This window comes from Phaseolus vulgaris, chromosome 8 (assembly GCF_000499845.2).
Source record: "Phaseolus vulgaris cultivar G19833 chromosome 8, P. vulgaris v2.0, whole genome shotgun sequence".
Lineage (NCBI taxonomy): Eukaryota > Viridiplantae > Streptophyta > Magnoliopsida > Fabales > Fabaceae > Phaseolus > Phaseolus vulgaris.
In genome coordinates this window covers 12,835,353-12,856,298 of record NC_023752.2, presented here as the reverse complement: position 1 = coordinate 12,856,298, position 20,946 = coordinate 12,835,353, and the positions used below count along the sequence as shown (strand labels likewise).

General features: G+C 29.0%; 2 protein-coding genes across 2 annotated transcripts; one reads left to right on the top strand and one right to left on the bottom strand.

The window, feature by feature from the left end:
• The first annotated feature begins 3,515 nt into the window (after nucleotides 1-3,515).
• On the top strand, nucleotides 3,516-8,290 carry LOC137824013 (laccase-7-like). The gene is made up of 6 exons (XM_068629428.1): nucleotides 3,516-3,857; nucleotides 4,437-4,588; nucleotides 5,635-5,876; nucleotides 5,976-6,101; nucleotides 6,801-7,772; nucleotides 7,888-8,290. The coding sequence occupies exons 1-6, from the start codon at nucleotides 3,768-3,770 to the stop codon at nucleotides 8,016-8,018; spliced, it is 1,713 nt and encodes a 570-aa protein (XP_068485529.1). The 5' UTR covers nucleotides 3,516-3,767; the 3' UTR covers nucleotides 8,019-8,290.
• A 10,530-nt stretch (nucleotides 8,291-18,820) lies between these two features.
• On the bottom strand, nucleotides 18,821-19,912 carry LOC137824595 (protein ALP1-like). The gene is made up of 3 exons (XM_068630259.1): nucleotides 19,639-19,912; nucleotides 19,254-19,478; nucleotides 18,821-19,170 (listed from the first exon to the last, which is right to left on the bottom strand). The coding sequence occupies exons 1-3, from the start codon at nucleotides 19,910-19,912 to the stop codon at nucleotides 18,821-18,823; spliced, it is 849 nt and encodes a 282-aa protein (XP_068486360.1).
• Between the last annotated feature and the right edge of the window lie 1,034 nt (nucleotides 19,913-20,946).

Genomic DNA, 20,946 nt, shown 5'->3' with positions numbered 1-20,946 from the left:
TTATATTCTCAAAAATTCTAAAATTATCATTTTCAAATTCTACCATCTAAAATACAAATATGGATTGTAAATTTGTACAAATCAAAACACAAATTTTAACTTTGAAATTCTATAACCTGGGAAGTCTCTCAACATCATTATAATTTGTTTTACTCATCTTATTATGAATGTCTTGTAAAAATAATACTATGAGATCATTTACCTAATTCATCTAAATAAGAAAAAGAATTAACTTAACAAACAAAAAATATACGAGACAGACGAGTAAAATCAATTCGCATTTTCTATATAGAACCGGCCAAATGTAGAGCGGACTAGCCTACAAACATACCAATAAGAAATTTTTGCTTTTACAAAAAACACTTATTAATAATATTTTCATCAAAATTACTTTATTTTTAGAGTTTAAAGAAAACCGCGTCTTACTTCTTGTTTCATTATTTTTTTTGTGCTTCTTATATTACGTCTTTTGATATTGAATTTATTGAACATTTTATATCTATAGAATGATGGATAGTTGATACTTCATTTCATCCAAATGTTTTATATATATGTTTCACATGTTTTCAGAAACAATTAGGTATAAATGGTATACAATGTGACATTTTACATGAACATCAAATTTAATTGGTGTATAATCATATTTTATATGAATTAAACTTATAACATTTCTAAAATGTTTTTAATTATAATTAATATAAACAAATTAATCAGGTAATTAGGTAAACTTATGATGATTTGTAGGGAAAAAAATTGAAAAGAGATAACTAAGTGAAATGAGGTTAAAGTGGTAGATTTTTGGGCATTATTTAGTAAGTTGTTAATTTACTCATATATTCAATATCTGATTTATGTATTTAGGTTTTTTAAATTTTTTTATAAAGATTATTGGAAATTAATAAATAATATTTTTTAAAATATATACTATTTTAAGAAATAACTTATTTTTATTTTCTCAACTAATATTTTCATATGAAAAATGTTTATATACTTTTACAAAATATAAATACGGACAATTTTGATATTAGAGTAAAAATGACTTACCAACCTCCATTAATTCAACTAAATTAATCAAAAATATCTATAAATTTTATATTCAAATCAATTATTTTTCCATTAAACCAAGCACAATTCTCTCCAAATAACTCTAACTAATCATTTAATCTCCACGTCCCTCGCCAATAAAGCATAAATGAGTATTTTCTATAACTTATTTTTACCAAAAGATGTCAAAATATAATGTGTTGATTATGATATTTTGATGATGCATGTATCTTATGGTGACGATTTCCCCCTCGATTGCTTATTACGATCAAAATATAAAATATAAATTAATCTCTAAGAGATTTAGTGCAGTAAAACAAATATATGAATAATGAACCCATTAGGCTTAATATATAATCAATGAAGTTAAAACTAGTGTTTTTAAACAAGAAAAAAATATTTGATTATGAAAAAGAATAATCTATCATCTCAGTTATGAGGAAAATTTTCATACATACGCATATAATCAATATATGTTTAGTAATAATTGATTAATATGTGAAAACATGATTTTCATATAAATTGTAGATAATTTATTAAATTAAAATATGCGTATTACTCTTCTCAAGTGATCCCACCAAGATTGATGACTAAATCCTAAAGAAAAATAGAGAATAATCTATGGAGCAAAAATGAACTTACTCTGTTTAAAAATCTGATAAAGGTAGAAATGTTCCTTACCTCCTCAGCTACAACGTGTTGTGATCAGATTCTAAAATATATGATTTAAAAAAAAAATCACGATGTTACAAGATAAGCTTAAATGAGTCAGCGGGTTGAAATTGCAACTCGTCCTACATTTTTCCTCGATGCGAACCACATGACTCGTCCCACTTTAGGGGGAGGGGGATTAAGTTGGTTTTTTTAAAAAAATCACGATATTACAAGATAAGCCTAAATGAGTCCGCAGGTTGAAATTGCAACTCGTCCTGCATTTTTCCTCAATGCGAACCACATGACTCGTCCCACTTTGTCATCCCTATTTCTTATACCTAATTATAATTGTAGATAATGTTTTCTTAATTAAGTCGTAACAATAATAATCTCCACACCAACTTCTTTTTCTAACTTACGTTTCTTGAAAAGTAAATAAATGTAAAAAAAAAATATATTTTTTTTTAAAAATAATTTGAACATATTCAAACAAATTCACCCTAATCAAGACATGCGTAAAACATTGGACAGGAAAAGAGAACTTTATTTTTATATCAATTTAAATGGGTTGTAACCACTTTTATTTGTTATATGTGTACCAGTTTTACATAAGTTATTTAGTAATTATAGACCCCAACTTATGATACTTTTAAAATAGTTAATACTTAAATTAAATTTATTTTTGTCATTTATTTTAGCAAGAAAAAATATATAATATAACAGAAACATTAGAGACATCTTAACTCTTGTATAAATATATACAATATATACATTAATTAGCAATAGAAACACTTTTAAGCCCCACGAATTAGCAATAGAAACACTTTTAGTACATAATTAGCAATAGAAATTATTTTTAATATAAGAAACAATTTGAAAAAACAAAATATATTTAAATAAATTTTAGAACACTCCTAAAATATCTCATTTTATCTAATTTATTTATTGCCGATAAAAAAATAATAATTTATTAAAATCATAGTAAATCGAATTTGGTTACAAAAATTATTATTCACAAAAAGTGAATCAAATTGAATTAACGTGTTTTTAAAAAAATTATATAAACTTAACTCGCCTTAATACTCGTGACTTCGCTGTAGTATTTGATTACTTACAAGGAATAGATATCTGGACTTTAAAAATCAATGTAAAATGTTTAAAAAAATTGCTATATGTTATGTTCGTTCGAGTCATTCTTTTCGGTCAAGGAATCATTTTCTTAAATTTTACGGTTTCAGACATCTATTCACAAAATCTTTGGTGGAGCATTGTGAACCCATCATTTTTTATGGAATACTTTATTTTCCGAATTTCTAAGATAATCCCAGTTTGCCATATGCAGCAGTTTATAAATTTAATAATTTTAATTTGTTATTTTAAAAAAAAACTGCAAACTTAATATTATTAACTAAAATAAATATTTTTAATACGCATGACTCTTAAATATTTATATGGCGAAGTAGAATATTGTATTGCAATAAATTATTAAATTATAAATAGATCTTAAACACTCTAAGGAGTATAAACATTAGTCAAATAAAGAATATGTGAGAACGACCATGCAATGCATTATAGATGTTTTTGCCTTTTTGAATAATTTGTTAAATATGACAGATATGTTAATTGACGGTTTCCTAACTCAATTCCAATTTTTAATGTGTAGTTTTTGACTTCTTATGATTTTCTAAGAACATATGTCTAGCATATCAACTTTCATATTTTTTATACAACTTGATATTGTGGACCAAGTGATGCAACCAACACCAACTAAACAAATGAATTTTTAAAGAATATGAACGTAAAATCATTGAAGCAGTGAACATCACTAGCTTTCTGACTCCATATATATATACCATCCATAGCCTTGCATTGGGAAGCACACAGAAACAAGTCTCTACATTCTGTGGAGTCCTTGTTGTTGTGTTGTTGTGCCAGCAAAACAAATCAAACAGTTCACTAACATAACCAGGTGCAACTTCTCTACTTTCTCAGAGAAGTTTTTGTGTCACCAATTGATAGTTCATAGAAAAGCTTCTATCTCACTGTTTCTTTCGGTTTGCCACTTCAACATGAAGCTTTTGGCGTTTTGGTTTGCATTGGCTTCTGCTCTTCTACTTTTTTCCTTGGCCTCAGCTGCAACAGTAGAGCACACTTTCACTGTAAATGGCTAACAATTTTCTCCTCTTTACTGGTTCTGTTTGTTACTTTACTTTTCTTCTTTTCTTTACAAATCCATTATTTAAGTATGTGGTTAAAAGTTCATATATATATATATACATACATACAAACACTAAACATATTTATTGAGAGATGAATTTAAGTCGGATAGATGTGATAAGAAAGAGTGAAAAAGATTGACAAAGGGTAAAATCAGGTTTTGAAAATTTGAAGTCTTAATAGTGTGTGTGTGTGTGTTTTTGTATAATTTGTATTGATGGATCCTTATACAGTCATGAGTTTACTAATTTTTTAATCAGTGTAAATTTCTTCGACTCTATGAATATTTTATTCCAACTTGTACATCACCAACCACTCCTTTACCAACTTCAGCCAGTGATTTATAGAATAATATTTTCAACCCATATTCTCAATCATTTTGTATATGCTGTGACACATACTATTAAGAAAGGAAAATATAATCATACTACTGCACAATACTAATTAATGTTGATTAACATGCACACTTTAATATTATTGATAAATGACAATAATGTTCAAACTAATTCCTTGATTTACAGGTTCAAAACAAAATTATCAAACGCTTGTGCAATGAGCGAGAAATTGTCACAGTTAATGGACTTTTTCCTGGACCAAAGTTAGAAGTTCGAGAAGGGGACGCTGTGATTATTCATGTAGTTAACAACTCACCCTACAATATCACTATTCACTGGTAAACATTTCTAATCATTTTAATCAATTTTGTTATTGTAATATCAAATCATTTATATTATACAATTATTTTTATTTCTTACTTCATATGTAAATTGGCCATGACTTAGATTCGTTTAAAAAATAATCAATAAAATTGTTTTATATTACTTTATTTCTTCATAAAAAATATGATAATGTTGGTATTGTGCGAAAAGCTATTTTTTATCAGAAAAATTTAAAGAACTACAAGTTTGGTGTGAATGAAATTACGATGCTCTCTTTCTTTGCTGATTCCCAGTCACCTATAGTGACGTTTACAATGAAATTCAATGAAAGCATTGGAATATTGTCAATTAATTTTCCAATTCTTTTCCCTTCTCTTTACCTACTATTTTTTTTGTCAACAATGAAGTGGCAAAGCACTGAATTTCCTTTTTTATTAGAATAGTAATGTAATTTTTTGACCAATCTGCTTTTCAAATATCTAATGATTATTTCTTTTCTATCTAATCATACTACTTATCATGCATATATTTTCCATCTCTTTCATATAGGCTTTTGCATGTTCAATTTTGTTTTGTGTTTCTATCATTATTTGCTTGGAAGATGTGGCTGGAGATGTTGAAAAGTCAAAAGTGGTCCCTACGAGGTTCAAGAAAGGCTGGCGGAAAGTTCGTTTTAAATTAAACAGATATATTTTGGTGGCTAGAAGCAAGAAACAACGAACAAATAGAGAAAAAAACAAAGAAAAAATTGGTAAACGTGTGACAGAAGAGAAGAGGGAAAGGCTGAGAGATTTAAAATGGCATGAAATAAAAAGTATACGGTTGACTATATTTTTTCTATTTCTTGGCTGCTACCAACCTTTTCCATTTTATAGTTCACAAAAAAAAAATAGTTCTCCATTTAATTTTAATATTTATTTTAAAAAAATATTTTTATTATTTAAGATAAATTGTATAATTTGTCAGTAGTTAGTTTTGAAGGGTAAGTACAAAATTTCTCCACCTTGTTCTCCAAGTTTCTTTTCCTATATCACTGATGAACGTAAATATTATTTTGTAGGCATGGAGTATTTCAGCTCTTTACTGCATGGGCAGATGGCCCTGAATACATAACACAGTGCCCAATTGGTCCTCAACATAGTTATACATATAGATTCAATGTGGTTCAACAAGAAGGAACAGTGTGGTGGCATGCTCATGCTTCAGTTTTACGTGCCACCGTTCATGGTGCTTTAATCATTTACCCTCGTTCGGGAAAGTACCCATTTCCTAAACCCTACAAGGAAGTTCCAATAATATTAGGTAAGTCCAAATCTTTTAATACAATGTAATTACTATGAAAAAACTCATGAAGAAAATATTTTTTTTATATATTTTTTGTATTTTGTTATTTAAATACAGGTGATTGGTATGACGGTAATGTGGTGGATATTTATGACTACACTCTCGCCGTTGGTGCTGTAAGAGTATCTGATGCCTTCACCATCAATGGTTTGCCTGGTGATCTCTTCAACTGCTCAAAACAACGTAAGTCTTCACCTTCTAATGTGAATGTTTTATTTTAGAGTATCTAAAGTGGACCACTTCAATTCAAAAGGAAAACATGTGTTGAAACTCGTAGGATAATAATTTTAAATTAAGGTTGCTTGTGCTTACCAAATCATGAAAAATAGTGGGCCATATGCTTTAGATTATGACATGTTACTAGCCGGCTACTGTCTGTGTGTGTGTGTGTATATATATATACAGCTATAATTATACGCAAATACAACTAAGTACATGTGAGTTTAATTATTGACTACACTAAAAAAATATTCTCTACAACTTTTTTTAACACTTGAGGTTAATTCAAGTTTATTAAAAAAAATGGGAGACTTAACCTCTAAGAGATTAAGCTTACCTTAAATTATAATACCAAATAAATTTTATATTAAAACCGTTAAAAAAGAATAATGATAGAAAAGATATCAGTAATATTTTTCTAATTGTGAGAGTAATAAAATTTGAGCTTTTAATAAGTTGCAGCTGTATGATTTTGACTTTTGTCATAATCCTTGTAGAAAATTACAGGTAATTTGATGTCACCCTAATAATATTCTCATTACAGTAAACCTGTAATCGAGCATCAGCATAATTTGAAAGTTTGAGTGACATAAAGTGATAGTGGTGTATCTATCTATCTATCTCTAATTATCTCTGATGCATGAACTTATGAACATAATTCAGAGACATTCAAGCTAAAGTTGAGACAAGGAAAGACTTACTTGCTACGAATGGTCAACGCTGCATTCAATAACAACCTTTTCTTCAAGATAGCCAACCACAAATTCACAGTGGTTGCCATGGACGCTTCATACATCGAACACTACGTGACTGACATCATCACCATCAGTCCTGGCCAAACCGCTGATGTGCTTCTGAAAGCCGACCAACCCATAGGCTCCTATTACATGGCAGCCTCTCCTTACGTTGTGGGCCAGCCGTCACCACTGTTCGACAACACGACAACGCGAGGCATTGTCGTCTACGAAGGTCACACGTCATCATTGAGAGATTCAAAACCCATCATGCCTATACTTCCACCCTTCAACGCCACACAAGTCGCCAACAAATTCTTCACCAACATCACAAGCTTGGTGGGGGCCCCGCACTGGGTCCCGGTGCCACTTGAGGTGGACGAGAACATGTTCATGACCATTAGCATAAACCTAGAAAGGTGTTCCAAGAATGCCACGTGCCTAGGTTTGTTTCAACAGAAATTCTCTGCCAGCTTGAACAACGAGTCCTTTGTGCACCCTGTAGGGAAAGGGTTCTCCATGATGGAGGCATCGTTTTACAATGTGAGTGGTGTGTATACTACTGATTTTCCAGACTACCCTCCTGTAGCATTTGACTACACAAGCCCCAAAAATGCTTTGGATTTTGGCCGCATGTATCCATCGAAATCGACCAAGGTGAAGAAACTCAAGTTCAATTCAACCGTTGAGATTGTGTTTCAAAACACCGGAATTTTGAATCCGCAAAGTCATCCCATGCACCTTCATGGTTTTAGTTTCCATATTTTGGCTCAAGGGTTTGGGAACTATAATGCCACCAGAGATAGAGTCAAGTATAATTTGGTGAATCCACAAATACGTAACACAATTGCTGTACCAGCTGGAGGATGGGCTGTCGTCAGATTCCAAGCAAACAATCCAGGTGCATGTCTATTCAGAATAACTATCGTCATTATATAACATTAGAGTTAATAATTGAGTTAATGATCTTGATTGAGATATATGTGACACTGATATAATAATATCTTCTTTTCTAGGGATGTGGTTTGTGCATTGCCATGTGGAGGATCATACGCTATGGGGACTAAACATGGCTTTTGAGGTTGAGAGTGGACCAACAGCTTCAACTTCTCTCCCACCACCACCACCTGATCTACCCAAGTGTTAACAATATGTGCCTGCAATCACAATTGAATTCCAATTTCCCTCCTCCTGTGTGTTTTTCTGTGTATTTAATCAGATATTAAAATTTTAGCTTTACTTAAACACAGGATCAAGCATAAACCAGAATTGTTTCTAAATTCTTCCTAACTAAAAGGACCTTAATAGAAGCACCTTCCACCAATTCTCCTCTTTTCATTTTCATTTTATTTTATAATTAGTTCATCTTGTAAAAGTGTGAGAAATAAAAAAAGTGGGAATCTTTGTCAGCATTTTAAAGTATTTTGCAACAGCAAATGCATGTCTATTATATATCTTCAGCTTCGTAGGAATCATCATATTCTTAGAAATCGTTCTGTTTCATCATAATCAACGGAAATGTGAGATGACTTAATTCAAAAATATGCCCAATTCATTAAATCAACTTTAAGTTCGATCTTCCTTTGGCTGTCTTTTTAATCTCATAATGGGTAGTCACTTCTGTCACAATTTGACGAAGAAATGAATAATTTTATTAATTATAACACAGGACCAGGCAAACCAATCACAAAAACGAAGCAAATAAATATATAGAAGAAAGTTATATGTGTGGAAAATCAAACTTATGAACAAACGGAAAAGTGGATATATATATATATGTATGTATGTATATGTTTGTATGTATATAGTTAGTTAGTTAGTTAGTTACGTTTAATAAATGGTTAAAAATAAAAAATATAACTATAAACCTGTACACTATCAATTATTTGTGAGATGACTTTAACCAACTTTAGACATTTTAATACCTAATGAGACTATTATTCATTTATGAGACAAAAGTTAATAATGATTAAATGTTTTAATAATTTGTAAACATATAAATGGCACATTGATAATTGTATATGGTCATAAACACTGTTGATAAAAAAAATCATAAACACTTATGAAACATGTTCATTTATTTTTAAACACTTATGAAATCAATTTTTTTATTAATACTATGAAAACTTTATCGGAAATCAAAGTGATACCTGATGCTCTTAATTATGTTAGCTTGGAAGATCCTTAAAGGTATTTAAGGTACCAACTAGAGTGAGTCTATATAGAAGAGGCTTAACATTATTAATGTGTCAAATGATCCATCACCTTTTTCTGGAAGGCAAGATAGTTTATCTGGTGTGGTCGATCGAAGGTATCTAGATGGATGGGGTTACATGGAGCATATCATAATGACCTCAAACACCACTTAGTACAGTTTTACCTTCCTCAGTTCAACTTGAAAAGGAATCGAGTTTGAAAAAGGGTTTAAGTGACAATGTTATGGAGCATATGGAGCCAAAGGAATGAAGATGTTTTTGAAGAGGATAAGACATTTGCTGAAGAAATTATTAGCTTAGCTAATTGCAAGTGTGGTCTTGGCTGAAGAGGAAAACACTTAATTTTAATTTTTCATATATTCTGATTGGATATTATATCTCCTAAACTGTTTACACTCTTTAAGTTAGTTTAACTGGCCAGACTAAAAAAGATATATTGTTTGTCAAAGATTTTATATGTTTAAACGAAATAGATGTTGCACAAGGGGTATGGTTTCCTACGTATCTAGGGGGATTTTAAGAAGAGGAATGAGGGAGACATGAGGAAGGGGATATGAAGGGAGAAGGAGCGAAAACAGAGCAGCTGTTAGCAAACTTTGTTTTAGTAGAACAAAAGTTGTAGATCACATGGAAGCAAGATGGTTTCTTCTGAGGCAAACCTAAACAGAAAGAAATGCAGAACCGGTTATGAATAGAGGGCACTGCAGGTGCTGGTATGCAAGTGCTGCAGATGTTGGGTAAGTTTTTTATGCAGAATTTGCTGCCTAACTCTATTTTGTTTTGCTTCATAATTGAGAAGCCTAGGCTCATTTTGCTATATGTCCTGCTTTGCTATGCTCCTAACCTTTTTTTGAAGCTTGCAATGCTGTTGTGGAATAGTAAGAGCTTGGTTTATGCCTAGCCACTTTAGCCGCACCTTCTTTTATGCCACCCCACCAATTAGTGAATAAGGTGCTGAATTTTATATATTTAAAGGAGCTATGGCTGTTGATAATTCAGCTATAGTGGTTGTGAGTGAGAAATTGTTTTGATTAGAGCTGCAATGGTTTTGGGATTGCATTTGTAAGAAATAGTTTTGTTATTTAGAGTTGTAATGGCATCAGTGTTGGACAAATAGTTGTTGGTGTAGCATTTGTAATGTTAAAGATGTGGAGGAAATGCTAAAGAAGCATAAGTCTAATTTTTTGGATTATATTATAGGTGGTGAAGTTTTCTAAACACTTACAAAAGAAGGGTTAAGACAGTGATATTTTAATTCATTTATTATTTGCAGATAACAAAATTGAATGAATCAAATTAAAATGAGTATGTAAGATGAAAGAAAAAGCAAAGCAAAGATACTTCCAAACCTTACCCGAAAAAAATTCATGCATAGCAACTGACAAATAAACAATGCATCCTAGCAGATTTAGCTTATACAAATTAGGTAAATAACAAAAGTTATTGGTACTTATGGTTATAACAGCGGTAACCGCACATACCACATTGGTGCCAAGAACCCCATATATTCTTCCACCAGAGTCTACACTATATTACCCTTCAAAACATATTACTCCATGCCCATGTAAATTGAATTACTTACCCCGTTCCAAATTATCATCCAACCATTTTCCACATTTCCACTGTAGCAATTACTCCCGAGAGCCCCTGCTACATCTGCTAGCATCGTTGCCTCTGTCATTCTCTTATCAGCAGCCAAAAAATTGTCCTTCAGCCTCCCATGCCATTCCCTGATCAGCACCGTGATGTGCGTAGCTATGTAGGCTTGACCACCACACTATTACAGCCCAAAAATGTAGTCATTCTGCTCTGCACCATGCTTCATTCCTTGCAACTGCATATGATAGACTTACCAGCACCCAAAACACATCAGAAAAAAAAAAAAACAGCATCACACCATTCTAAGATCGATGTTCCCACCCATCGAGTTTACTTCTTTTTTATGGATTTCAGACATGTCTTAGGTCCATACACTATTGAAAATATGTAAAGATCGCCTTTCGTTGGTCACCAAACCTTAATTTGAGTTATAATGAAGTTTTCATTATGGTCAATGCCACCATTCTTAAAAATAACTTTATTTTTCTGGTTCCAAATAACTCCTACTGCAACCTTCAAACAGTCCTACACTCTAGTCACCTATTGTGATGCTCATGGCAGACAATAGCTAACATGGTCTTTGATATAGGTTGAGCAGAAGGTTCAATCTCTATATTCCCCTAAATAAAACACTAGTAAGTCTTCCCCTAAATAAAACACTAGTAAGTCTAAGTTGTGTATGTGAGTCATTTATTGATACAATGTATAATAAAATGTGACTCATTCATAGAAAAATGATACATTGACAACTTGTTCTATTATACAACCTTCTTTCTTTATCTAAAATTTTAATTTTTATATGAAATGAGAAAAATATCGTTTTTTCATATCATCAATTAGATGTTGTATAGTGGAACAAAATGTCAATATATCATTGTTCATCTAGCATCATGCATTCGTAAACACTAATTCATGCACTTACAACTCTAAAAAAATGTTATGCATGAAAAATGTTATAAAAATGTTATGCATGAAAAATGTTATGCATGCAGTGAATTCTCAATCCTTCTAAGACACAAACATAAAACCTTTTAGTTACATACAAATTATATCATTCATTTTTACCAAATCACAATCTCTCTTTTTCTTTTATCGCATTATTCAAAAGTTCATTTATGTCCTTAACTTATCATATTTTGGATTTGTTATCACTTCAATTCACAAGTCTTAGTATACTTGCTTTATTTAAATTGGATAACTGTTAAGAGTACATCATATCCTTTGGTACTTAGATAAACTCTTGCTAACTAATGATGAATATGCTTATTGTTATGGTTGTGTGATCTTTCAACACCATTTGACATCACACCACCAAGGTTAATGAATTTTACTATCATCTCCCAAGTATTAATGGTGGTCATCCTTTGCTTTTGAGATTGATTCCTCAACAAAAAAATTCACTCAACAGGATTAGTTTTTCAAGACTTATGTGGGTTCCTTAGTCAAACGATATTTAATAGAGGTAGATCAAAATAAGTTCACAGTACAAAAATATTTCTCCCATTATAGAGGCTTCTACCTAAACAACATCTTCCTAGTGGTCTCTTTGTCATCTTCAATCAAGCGTATTATGATATCAGAGCTCTTCGGTTTTCTTTCCAGTTTACCTTCTGGATCTATAAAATATTCATTCATCTACTAAATATAATTATCATAGATTTCCATATAAACAACAATAATAATTTATTTAAAACAAAAAAAAAAATAGTTTATATGAATTTAATTACTATATTAAATATAATTGATACATGTCTCCAATCATTCATCAATTATATATCAATCTGTATATTTATGTAGCAAAAAAACATTTAATAAGAGATATTTATTAACGTATTTTAGAATACTTCTATTAAGTATTTTTTTTATAAGAAACTAACATCTAACTCGTTTAAGCATCTCATGTCAACAAAACTTTACTTAATAGGTCAAAGTAAGTTTAATGCAATTGATATTTATGCATCTCAAATGTTATGGGCAAATAAGAATTCTGACCTAACTTCTTGTCGTTTGATATCTTACTTTACATTATTTATACCATTAACGCAACAAGAATCTCTCTATTATATGTAGGTTCAAGTATTTAATACATACATTAAAACAATGGTTCATATATCATCCCAAATTTGTGACCTCAATTGAACTCAATTTCAAATATTCATCACTTCAAATACGTTTCAATCCAAACAAACCAATAAATCATCACTCAAAATCATAATATCCTTTAATTCTATTAAAAATTAAGTTAAATAGTAATTGTAATACTTGAAAATGTCGTTTGAGTGACATAATCTCACATGAGCGAGATGCACAACAAAAACAAGGCCAAGATATTGCTCATATTTTCACTTGAGTGAGAAGTGTGTCACTTGAGAAAAAATATCTTAGAGGTGAGAGAGTTGACTCCTTCACATTCTTGCTTGAGCAAAAAATATCACAAGCTTTAGTGAAAATAAAAAAATAAAAAAAAAGTTTACACAATAGTTCATAATTTTTCTAACTCACCAAATATCTTTCTAACAGTTTTAAACCTTATTCAAAAGTTTAAAATATTCAATTACAATTTTCATATGCTCGAAACTCGTACTCTAATCATTTCAACATCAAAATTATTACTCAAAGCTCAACATAATATTTACTTTCATTGAAACAAAATTCAATCAACACATTTCATCTTTTTTAAAAGTACCCTCAAAATCCTAACTTTTTATACTTGCAATAATCCTACCAAGTTTAGTTTTAATTAAATTTTCCAATCTAATTCATTAACAACATTTCATTAAGATATTTTTTATGTGTAAGTTATTTGTACTTCAAGAATTTGTTAGGAAAGATTTGGAGGGAACACAAAATTTAAAGACCTAAAAAAGTAGTAAAATGTTAAACTAGTTAAAATATCACTTTTATTTGAGTAAACCAAACTTAAGCTCAAATATCAGCAAAAATAAGAATTAATGGATTCTCAAAACAAAACGACAGTTACTCTAAAATAAATTTTATTCTAGTAGGATATTACAAGGTAAGATATGTGTTATTATAAGGTAAGATATGTGAAAAGAATAGCATGCAGATACGTGAAAAGAATAACAAAGTTTTTTTTTTATGAGCAACAAAAATTTTTATAAATAAGGAAACATTAGGGTGTTTCAACCTCTATGAAAAAAGAAATAACAGATGATGAAAAAAAAAGTCAACATAGCATGTCATCATCTGTCCCCTCAAAAGATCATCCAAAACTCCATTTTGCCATAAAGCAAAGAAAACAACCAGAACCTATCCTAAAACCAAATAGAAAAACAAATGCCCATAACCCTAAGCTACATTGTTTCAAATTCTTGAAAAGAACAAGTGTTAAAAACTGAAAAGGTAGCATGATTTGTAGTCACAAAGCAGTCTTTGTTCATATATAACAACCTGGCAGCATTCAACACAAAGAAAAGCGATAAGAAAAAATGTAGTCTAGCTTAATAGTTGAATGCAAGTAATATGATATAAAACCCAATCAAAATAAAAAAAAAATAAGAGAAAGAGGCCTTTAAAAATTTGGATTTTATCCATGCTAAGTTTTTATCTAAATGATCATAAAAAATTATTTTCAATCTTGTAAGTGATTATTAAAAAAGATATTATTCATGTGTGTCCATATATTTCATATGATCGTAATCCATATAATATTTAGAATTTTATTTCTAGATCCACGAAAACAAAGTCAACAAAGCATATGTATGCAATGATAAACTGAGATAAATCCTAATCACTTAGCAATTATGTTACAAATTTTCACAACTTCTATGTATATGAAAAATAAATTATTTGTATTTTCAAATTTCTTATCATACATGATAGTTTATAGCTCTTGGATTTGAATGTTTTTGTATAGTAAATTCTGCTTTGTGATAATTTTGTCATATAAAACTCTAGCACAAAGCAGTGGCATATGATAATACTCTAGATTTCCATAATTTAATATAAACTTATTGATCCACTCAAGTTTCACCTTTTCAATCACTGCATATACAAATTTTACAAAGTATTTTTCCAACAAATCCCCTCTCCATACCCCTTCATCATTTTTATCCTTATATGTATGAAAACCTCTTAACATATTTAAAGAGATAGAGATAGAAAAAAAAAAGAGAAAATCTTTTAAAAGCAAAAGAAAGAAAAAAAAAGGAAATAGAAGAAAAAGGAAATAAAGAAAACTTATTAGACTAGGCCAAAGGCACTGACCAATAGAGTATGCTTTCTCAAAAGAAATTCCCTAATGAAATAAACTCTTGACTATCTTAGGCATTAAAAATATATATTATTTTAGTTATATATGAATCAAAAAAATATTTAAATTGTTTTGGTACATTTTTTATAAACGTTTTTTGTTTATAAAATAAACAATATTTTTTTTCTTTATTTTGATTTCACAAGCGGGTAGTTTACATATGACAAAATGATTAACAACCACAAAAAAAGTTCTTTGACACAAGAAGAGCTCTTATTCAGAAACATTATATAGTTTTTTTAGTTAATTGTTTATCATTAGGATTTTTGGTTTCGAAAATGTTTTATTTTGATTTCTAAAAGTTTCTCTATTAAATCAAATTAGTTCTTCCATCAATATCGTTTTACTAACGATGTTAATTTTGACTGTTGTGATACCAAAATAATGTGATAAATCGATGAGAGGCTATCCTAGAATGAGATCAATAATTTCTCATATTTTCTGACATTTTTTCTATAAAATTCATATAAAAAATTGTAGAAAGTGAATTTCCTATAAATTCATATATATTGTGAAAGTTTCACATAGAAAAATCCTAAGAAATATAAAATATTCTGGTTATGCATGCTGTATTAAACTAAAAGAAAGGTTTGTCAAAGTAGTTTGCTTGTTTCATGAACATATTTTCAATAATTTTTTATTTATTTATTAACATTCAAATAACTACTTTAAAAATACCTCACCAAATACACTGATATTGTTTTGAAATGAGCCTTGAAATTGTGAAAGACTGGTAATAATTAACTAAAATAATAATTAGTACTAATGTGAAGTCAAAGAGTTTGAAGGGGTAAAAGCATAGATCCCGCGACTATCTGATAGGGATGCTAATACAATATTTGCATAATCATTGTTTAGTTTACTTTCTTTTAAAAAAGTGAGCAAGATAAGATCACTTTAGAGAAACGGATTAATGAGTACAGAATAGTGTCTGCAGTGCCGGTCAAAGTTCAAGTCGGCTAAAAAATTATTAAATATTAATAATTATATATTTTTATTAATAATTATATATTTTTTATTAATAATTATATATTTTTTATTAATAATTAGTTAAGTATACTGATAACGATAACATGCTTTTCTTTTCTGATAATGGAGTTTTAACCTTGTTAGGGAAAAATGTCAAACAAAACAAAAACTTTTATTTAAGACCTTGATTTTTTTACTACCTCTGATTTTCAAAAATAATTATGAATTAACTTTATTTAAATAGCTTGACTCTAAATATTTCAGTTCTGGTCAAATTTAACCCATAAAATATTCCTAAAACACAATAAAATGAAATCAATTTCAGTTATTTAATTACAGTTTATAAAATATTTACAAAGATATAACCATTTTAATAAATATTATTGTTAGTGTTATTGAAAAAATATTGTTATTATAACTTTGAAAATTCCTCACGTTAAAACACTTTTTAGACCTAAAACCATAAATAGATAATACTCTCCTTAAAACAATTAAGAGTGATTATAGAAAAATATTAACCAATGCTTTTAATATTTTAATTATATCACTACAAGAAAACAGGCTATTAGCTTCTAGATATTTGCGTGGACTTAATGTCGATGCGTTTTTCGTCGGCCAAACCAATACAAAACTGATACAAAATAGTTTTTCGTGGGTGGTCTGACACATAACAAAGAGATTTTAAAATAATTTTGCATCGATACTTGTAAAAAAATATTTTGCATCGGACGTAGCCAATACATAGTTATATTTTAATATTTAATTTTTTAAAGTTTATTTATTTTAAATTTATTTAATGTATAATATTGTAAAAAATATTTTAATTTTTAATACTTTATTGTATTTATTTTAAATTTTATTTTTTTAATATTATAATAATTTTAATATAACTTAGTTAAATTAAATTATTAAATTGATTAAGTGTTTGACTTAAAAATTATTAAAAAAAAATATCTTAAAAAGTTTGGAAAGAAATGAAAAATGTAGAAAAATAATAATTGAGTAAAAGAAATATGTATTTAAATTTTGTATAAAATATTTTATTTTTTTAAAGATTATTTATTTTAAATTTATTTAATGTATACTATTATAATAAATATTTAAATTTTGATATAAATTATTTAAATTAAATTTATTAAAATGATTAAGTGTTTAAATTTAAAATTATTTAAAGAAATTATCTTATAAAGTTTATAAAGAATTGAAAAAATGTAGAAAAATAATAATTGAGTAAAAAAAATATGTATTTAAATTTTGTAAATATTATGTAAAATATACATAAATTTAGGAATATAAAATTAACATGAAGTAATTAATTAATGTAAAATGTAATGGATGTATTTAAAAATAGAGAATCAATTTTATCTTAAAATGTAAAGTAAACTTAAGAAAATAAAAAGTGAGATAAAATTTTTGATTGATAATTTAAATAAATTTGAATGTCATATTTGTGAAATGGATGAATGAACTGTTTTCTTTGATATTTATTGTGATTTAAAAGATGTTACTTATCATAAATAAAACATAAGATCATCTTAATGATTTATCAAGAATGTATATGATACAAGCATATTAAGACTAAGTGTGTGAGTAAGTAACTTATTATTAATTCTTAGATTGCTACAATACCCAAAGTGTCCCAAACTTGACCACATGTTCTATAAATGCAATTCTTATAGTTACTTAATATGATCTCCAAAAGAAATTGATGTTTTTCAACTAAAACACATAAAAATGTAGTAAGTTTTGAGTCACGAGATGACACATGTGCAATATTCATATAAGTGTGTTAATATAGTTTCTCAATGCATTAAAGAACAAATTCATAGATTTAGCTTCTTTTATTGTATGTCATTGACTTCGTATTAAAGAACATAAATGTTGTACCATGTAAAACAATTATCATTGTATGAATAATAGATCTTTGACATAGTAATTTTAGTAGACTTAGTTCTTAATAAATGTAACATATATAACTCCATTTCGATTGGGTCCAGTAGAATGAATTTAGAATTATGGAATAAAGTTGATCATTAGATTTTGAATTATAAGTTCATAATCCTAGCCCATTGCCATTTTGGGTGGATCATATGTACTTGTTTTTTTTTATTGTAGTTAATAAGGTAAGAGTTGAACTAAGAACTAGATTGTAAAGGCTAAAAGAGGGTTTCATGAGCAATTTCAATAATAGAGTTCATATATATTTGTGGTAGTAGATGCTATGACTCATACAAATTATACATAATTTGATGGAGTTCTTTGATCTGAAAGGGAACCTTTTTTTCAATATCACACCTTAAGGGTGTGTTTGGATTAGAGAGTGTGGGGGAGTGGAAAGTTAAGGGTGAGTGGGAGTGGAAGTGTGAAGAAAGTTGAGGTTGTTTGGATTGGGGTATGTTAGAGTGGATGTGTGAGGAAAGTTTATTGAAAATTGTGAGTGATGTGATACTTGTAAGAATATTATAAATTATTTTGAATAGTAAAGTTTGTGAGATTACAATTTTACCCTTGTATATAAAAAAAGAATAAATAATGATTAATCCTACACCCTTGAATAAATATGTTAGTGTATCCTTGAGTGGTCCAGCTACCATCAATTCTACACCTTTTTCGTACCTCATCAATCATTGCATTGAGCAAAATTAGGTCCATCTCTGTCGTCCACTTGGTGAACTCTCTATAAGAACCTGATGAATTTGAAGCCACATTTTTTCCGTGATCCATCTAATTAACTTAAATAAAGTTAGGATGACAAACATTGAAAAATGGTAGAAAATATATTATTTCATGAAATTAATTGTTTACATAATCTTGCCACATTTCGTTTGCTATAGTGTCCCTAATATCACACCCTATCCTGTAATCATGTTCACGAGCATGGGTGGTGCTTGGTTAGACATCTTGTTCTAACAATTCATTATCTACTTCTTCAAGCAGAGACTCATCATTCTCGATCCCGCGTAGAAAGTTATGCACAATACAACAAGCTAAAACAATTTTTGTCATAGTATCCACATCATAATGTGGCTCAGTCCCACTGGCTATAATTGGAAAACGTTTTTTAATCACCCCAAAGGTTCTCTCAATTACGTTCCTAAGTGATGAATGTCGATGATTAAACAACTCTTTTGCATTTTGTGGCCCTCTTCGTGAATATTCTTTCAAATGGTATCTCAACCCGCGATAAGGTGTTATTATATTTCGTTTTAACATAAAACCTGCATCACCAAGATAGTATTTTCCTACAAAGATTGTGGAAAACTGGGTTAGTATAAACTACTACAACCTTTTAATTGTTTTGCACACCCAATCTACTATAACTAACCTTCTGGAATAACCAAAGGATCGCCTCGTACCAAAGCATCTTTCAATATCCTTGAATCGGAGGCAGTTCCTTCCCAACCGACTAAGACATATGTGAACTTCGTGTCAAAGTCACAGGCTGCAAATATGTTTTGGGTTAGCCAATCTTTTCTCCCTCGAAAACGAGGTGCATCAGCACGTGCAACCTTAGCATGTACATGACTCCCATCTATGGCCCCTAAACAATCTTAATGTAAACAAAAATTCATAATTTTAGTTAAACACAAACTAAATAAGACATTACACATCATTTCAAGTAATGTTATTATCAACAAACCTTAAAGTAGGGGAAAAATCGACTGTTGTTAAGGATGTGTGGTTCTACAACCGTTCCATTTGGTTGAATTAAGAATTCCCCTCCAACCTTAAAATTGCACTCAAAACATTATGAAAGTGACGAGAAACTGTTTCTCCAGACCGATGGAAAAAGAATGACACACTTCGATTCTTCACATTATGCCCAATAATGTGGAGAAATTTCGCTACTTGTTCTTCCACGGTTGATCGATATGCATCTTTAACAAGTCCAGTTTCCCGTATTCGTTCACATAATTTAATGAAAGCTTTCGGTCCCATGCGAATAATGTGACGAGATTGTTCAATGTGAACCAAGTACTCCATCAATTCTTGTCTGCGACGCTTGTGGTTGGGACTGACTGATACAGTTGCTTGTAGTAGGCATTGTGCGTAACAATTTCAATCCAAAAGCAATCATACAAAGAATCATGACTGATGCACCTTAATTATTTTTTTTTATTTGTTCTTCGATTTGTGAAATTAAATTCATGTTCGCCGCAACAAGATCGTCATAAATTGCAACTGTTTCCTCAAAGTGTACCATCTCTGTCTCGTCATAATTTCTTTCCGAATTCATACTGAACGCGGTTACCATATCGGTGTAAAAGTACACCAATACAGTTACCCTAAAACGTACTTTTAATTAATTTTAATAAAAATTACTCAATCATTCAATAACATAATTTAATCAAACAACAAATAAATATAAACAAATAAAATTAAATAAAAACCTAAAATTTCTATTTCTACTTTTAAAAATATTCATTTTAAATACATAAATTTTTTTCTTTGTAATAATTTATGTACAATCTCAAATAATATTAACTACAGATTATCAAATTTTATTTGGATTCTGTAAAAATATTATTTCTTATAAACAATTTAATTTTTAAACACTAATAACTATCTACAATTATTATTACAAATTCAAATTTCTTCTGTAAACTTTTTCTGACTTTTTAAATTACTATAATATTTTTTTTAACATTTAATTCTAACACCAATAATTTATGTGAAATACAAATTAAAAAAAATTAAGTCAAAATCATATTTCTCCTCTAAACTTTTACTGTTTTTTTTAATTACTACAACATTTTTATAATGTTTTTAATTATAACATTAATGAATTATGTTTAATCTACAAAAATGAAAATCCTATAAAAATATTTTTAAAATTTTGAATTCCATTCTGTCAAAATTAAAATTTTTAAATCTGTTTTATAAACAATTCATTTTTAAATAAATAATTACTTTCTACATTTATAATTAAAATATCAATTAAAAATAGCACTTCTAAAATATCAATTACTTTTTAAAAAACCTACAAATTACAAATTTCTATTTCCACTTGTAAAAAT

Excerpts from the sequence above, each read along its gene's own strand:
- LOC137824013 (XM_068629428.1), top strand. The coding sequence starts at position 3,768 with ATGAAGCTTTTGGCGTTTTGGTTTGCATTGGCTTCTGCTCTTCTACTT. Across the intron at positions 4,589-5,634 it reads TACAATATCACTATTCACTG|GCATGGAGTATTTCAGCTCT; the intron begins GTAAACATTTCT and ends ATTATTTTGTAG. Across the intron at positions 7,773-7,887 it reads ATTCCAAGCAAACAATCCAG|GGATGTGGTTTGTGCATTGC; the intron begins GTGCATGTCTAT and ends CTTCTTTTCTAG.
- LOC137824595 (XM_068630259.1), bottom strand. The coding sequence starts at position 19,912 with ATGGAGTACTTGGTTCACATTGAACAATCTCGTCACATTATTCGCATG. Across the intron at positions 19,479-19,638 it reads AAGGTTGGAGGGGAATTCTT|ATTGTTTAGGGGCCATAGAT; the intron begins AATTCAACCAAA and ends GTTTACATTAAG. Across the intron at positions 19,171-19,253 it reads TCCTTTGGTTATTCCAGAAG|GAAAATACTATCTTGGTGAT; the intron begins GTTAGTTATAGT and ends CAATCTTTGTAG.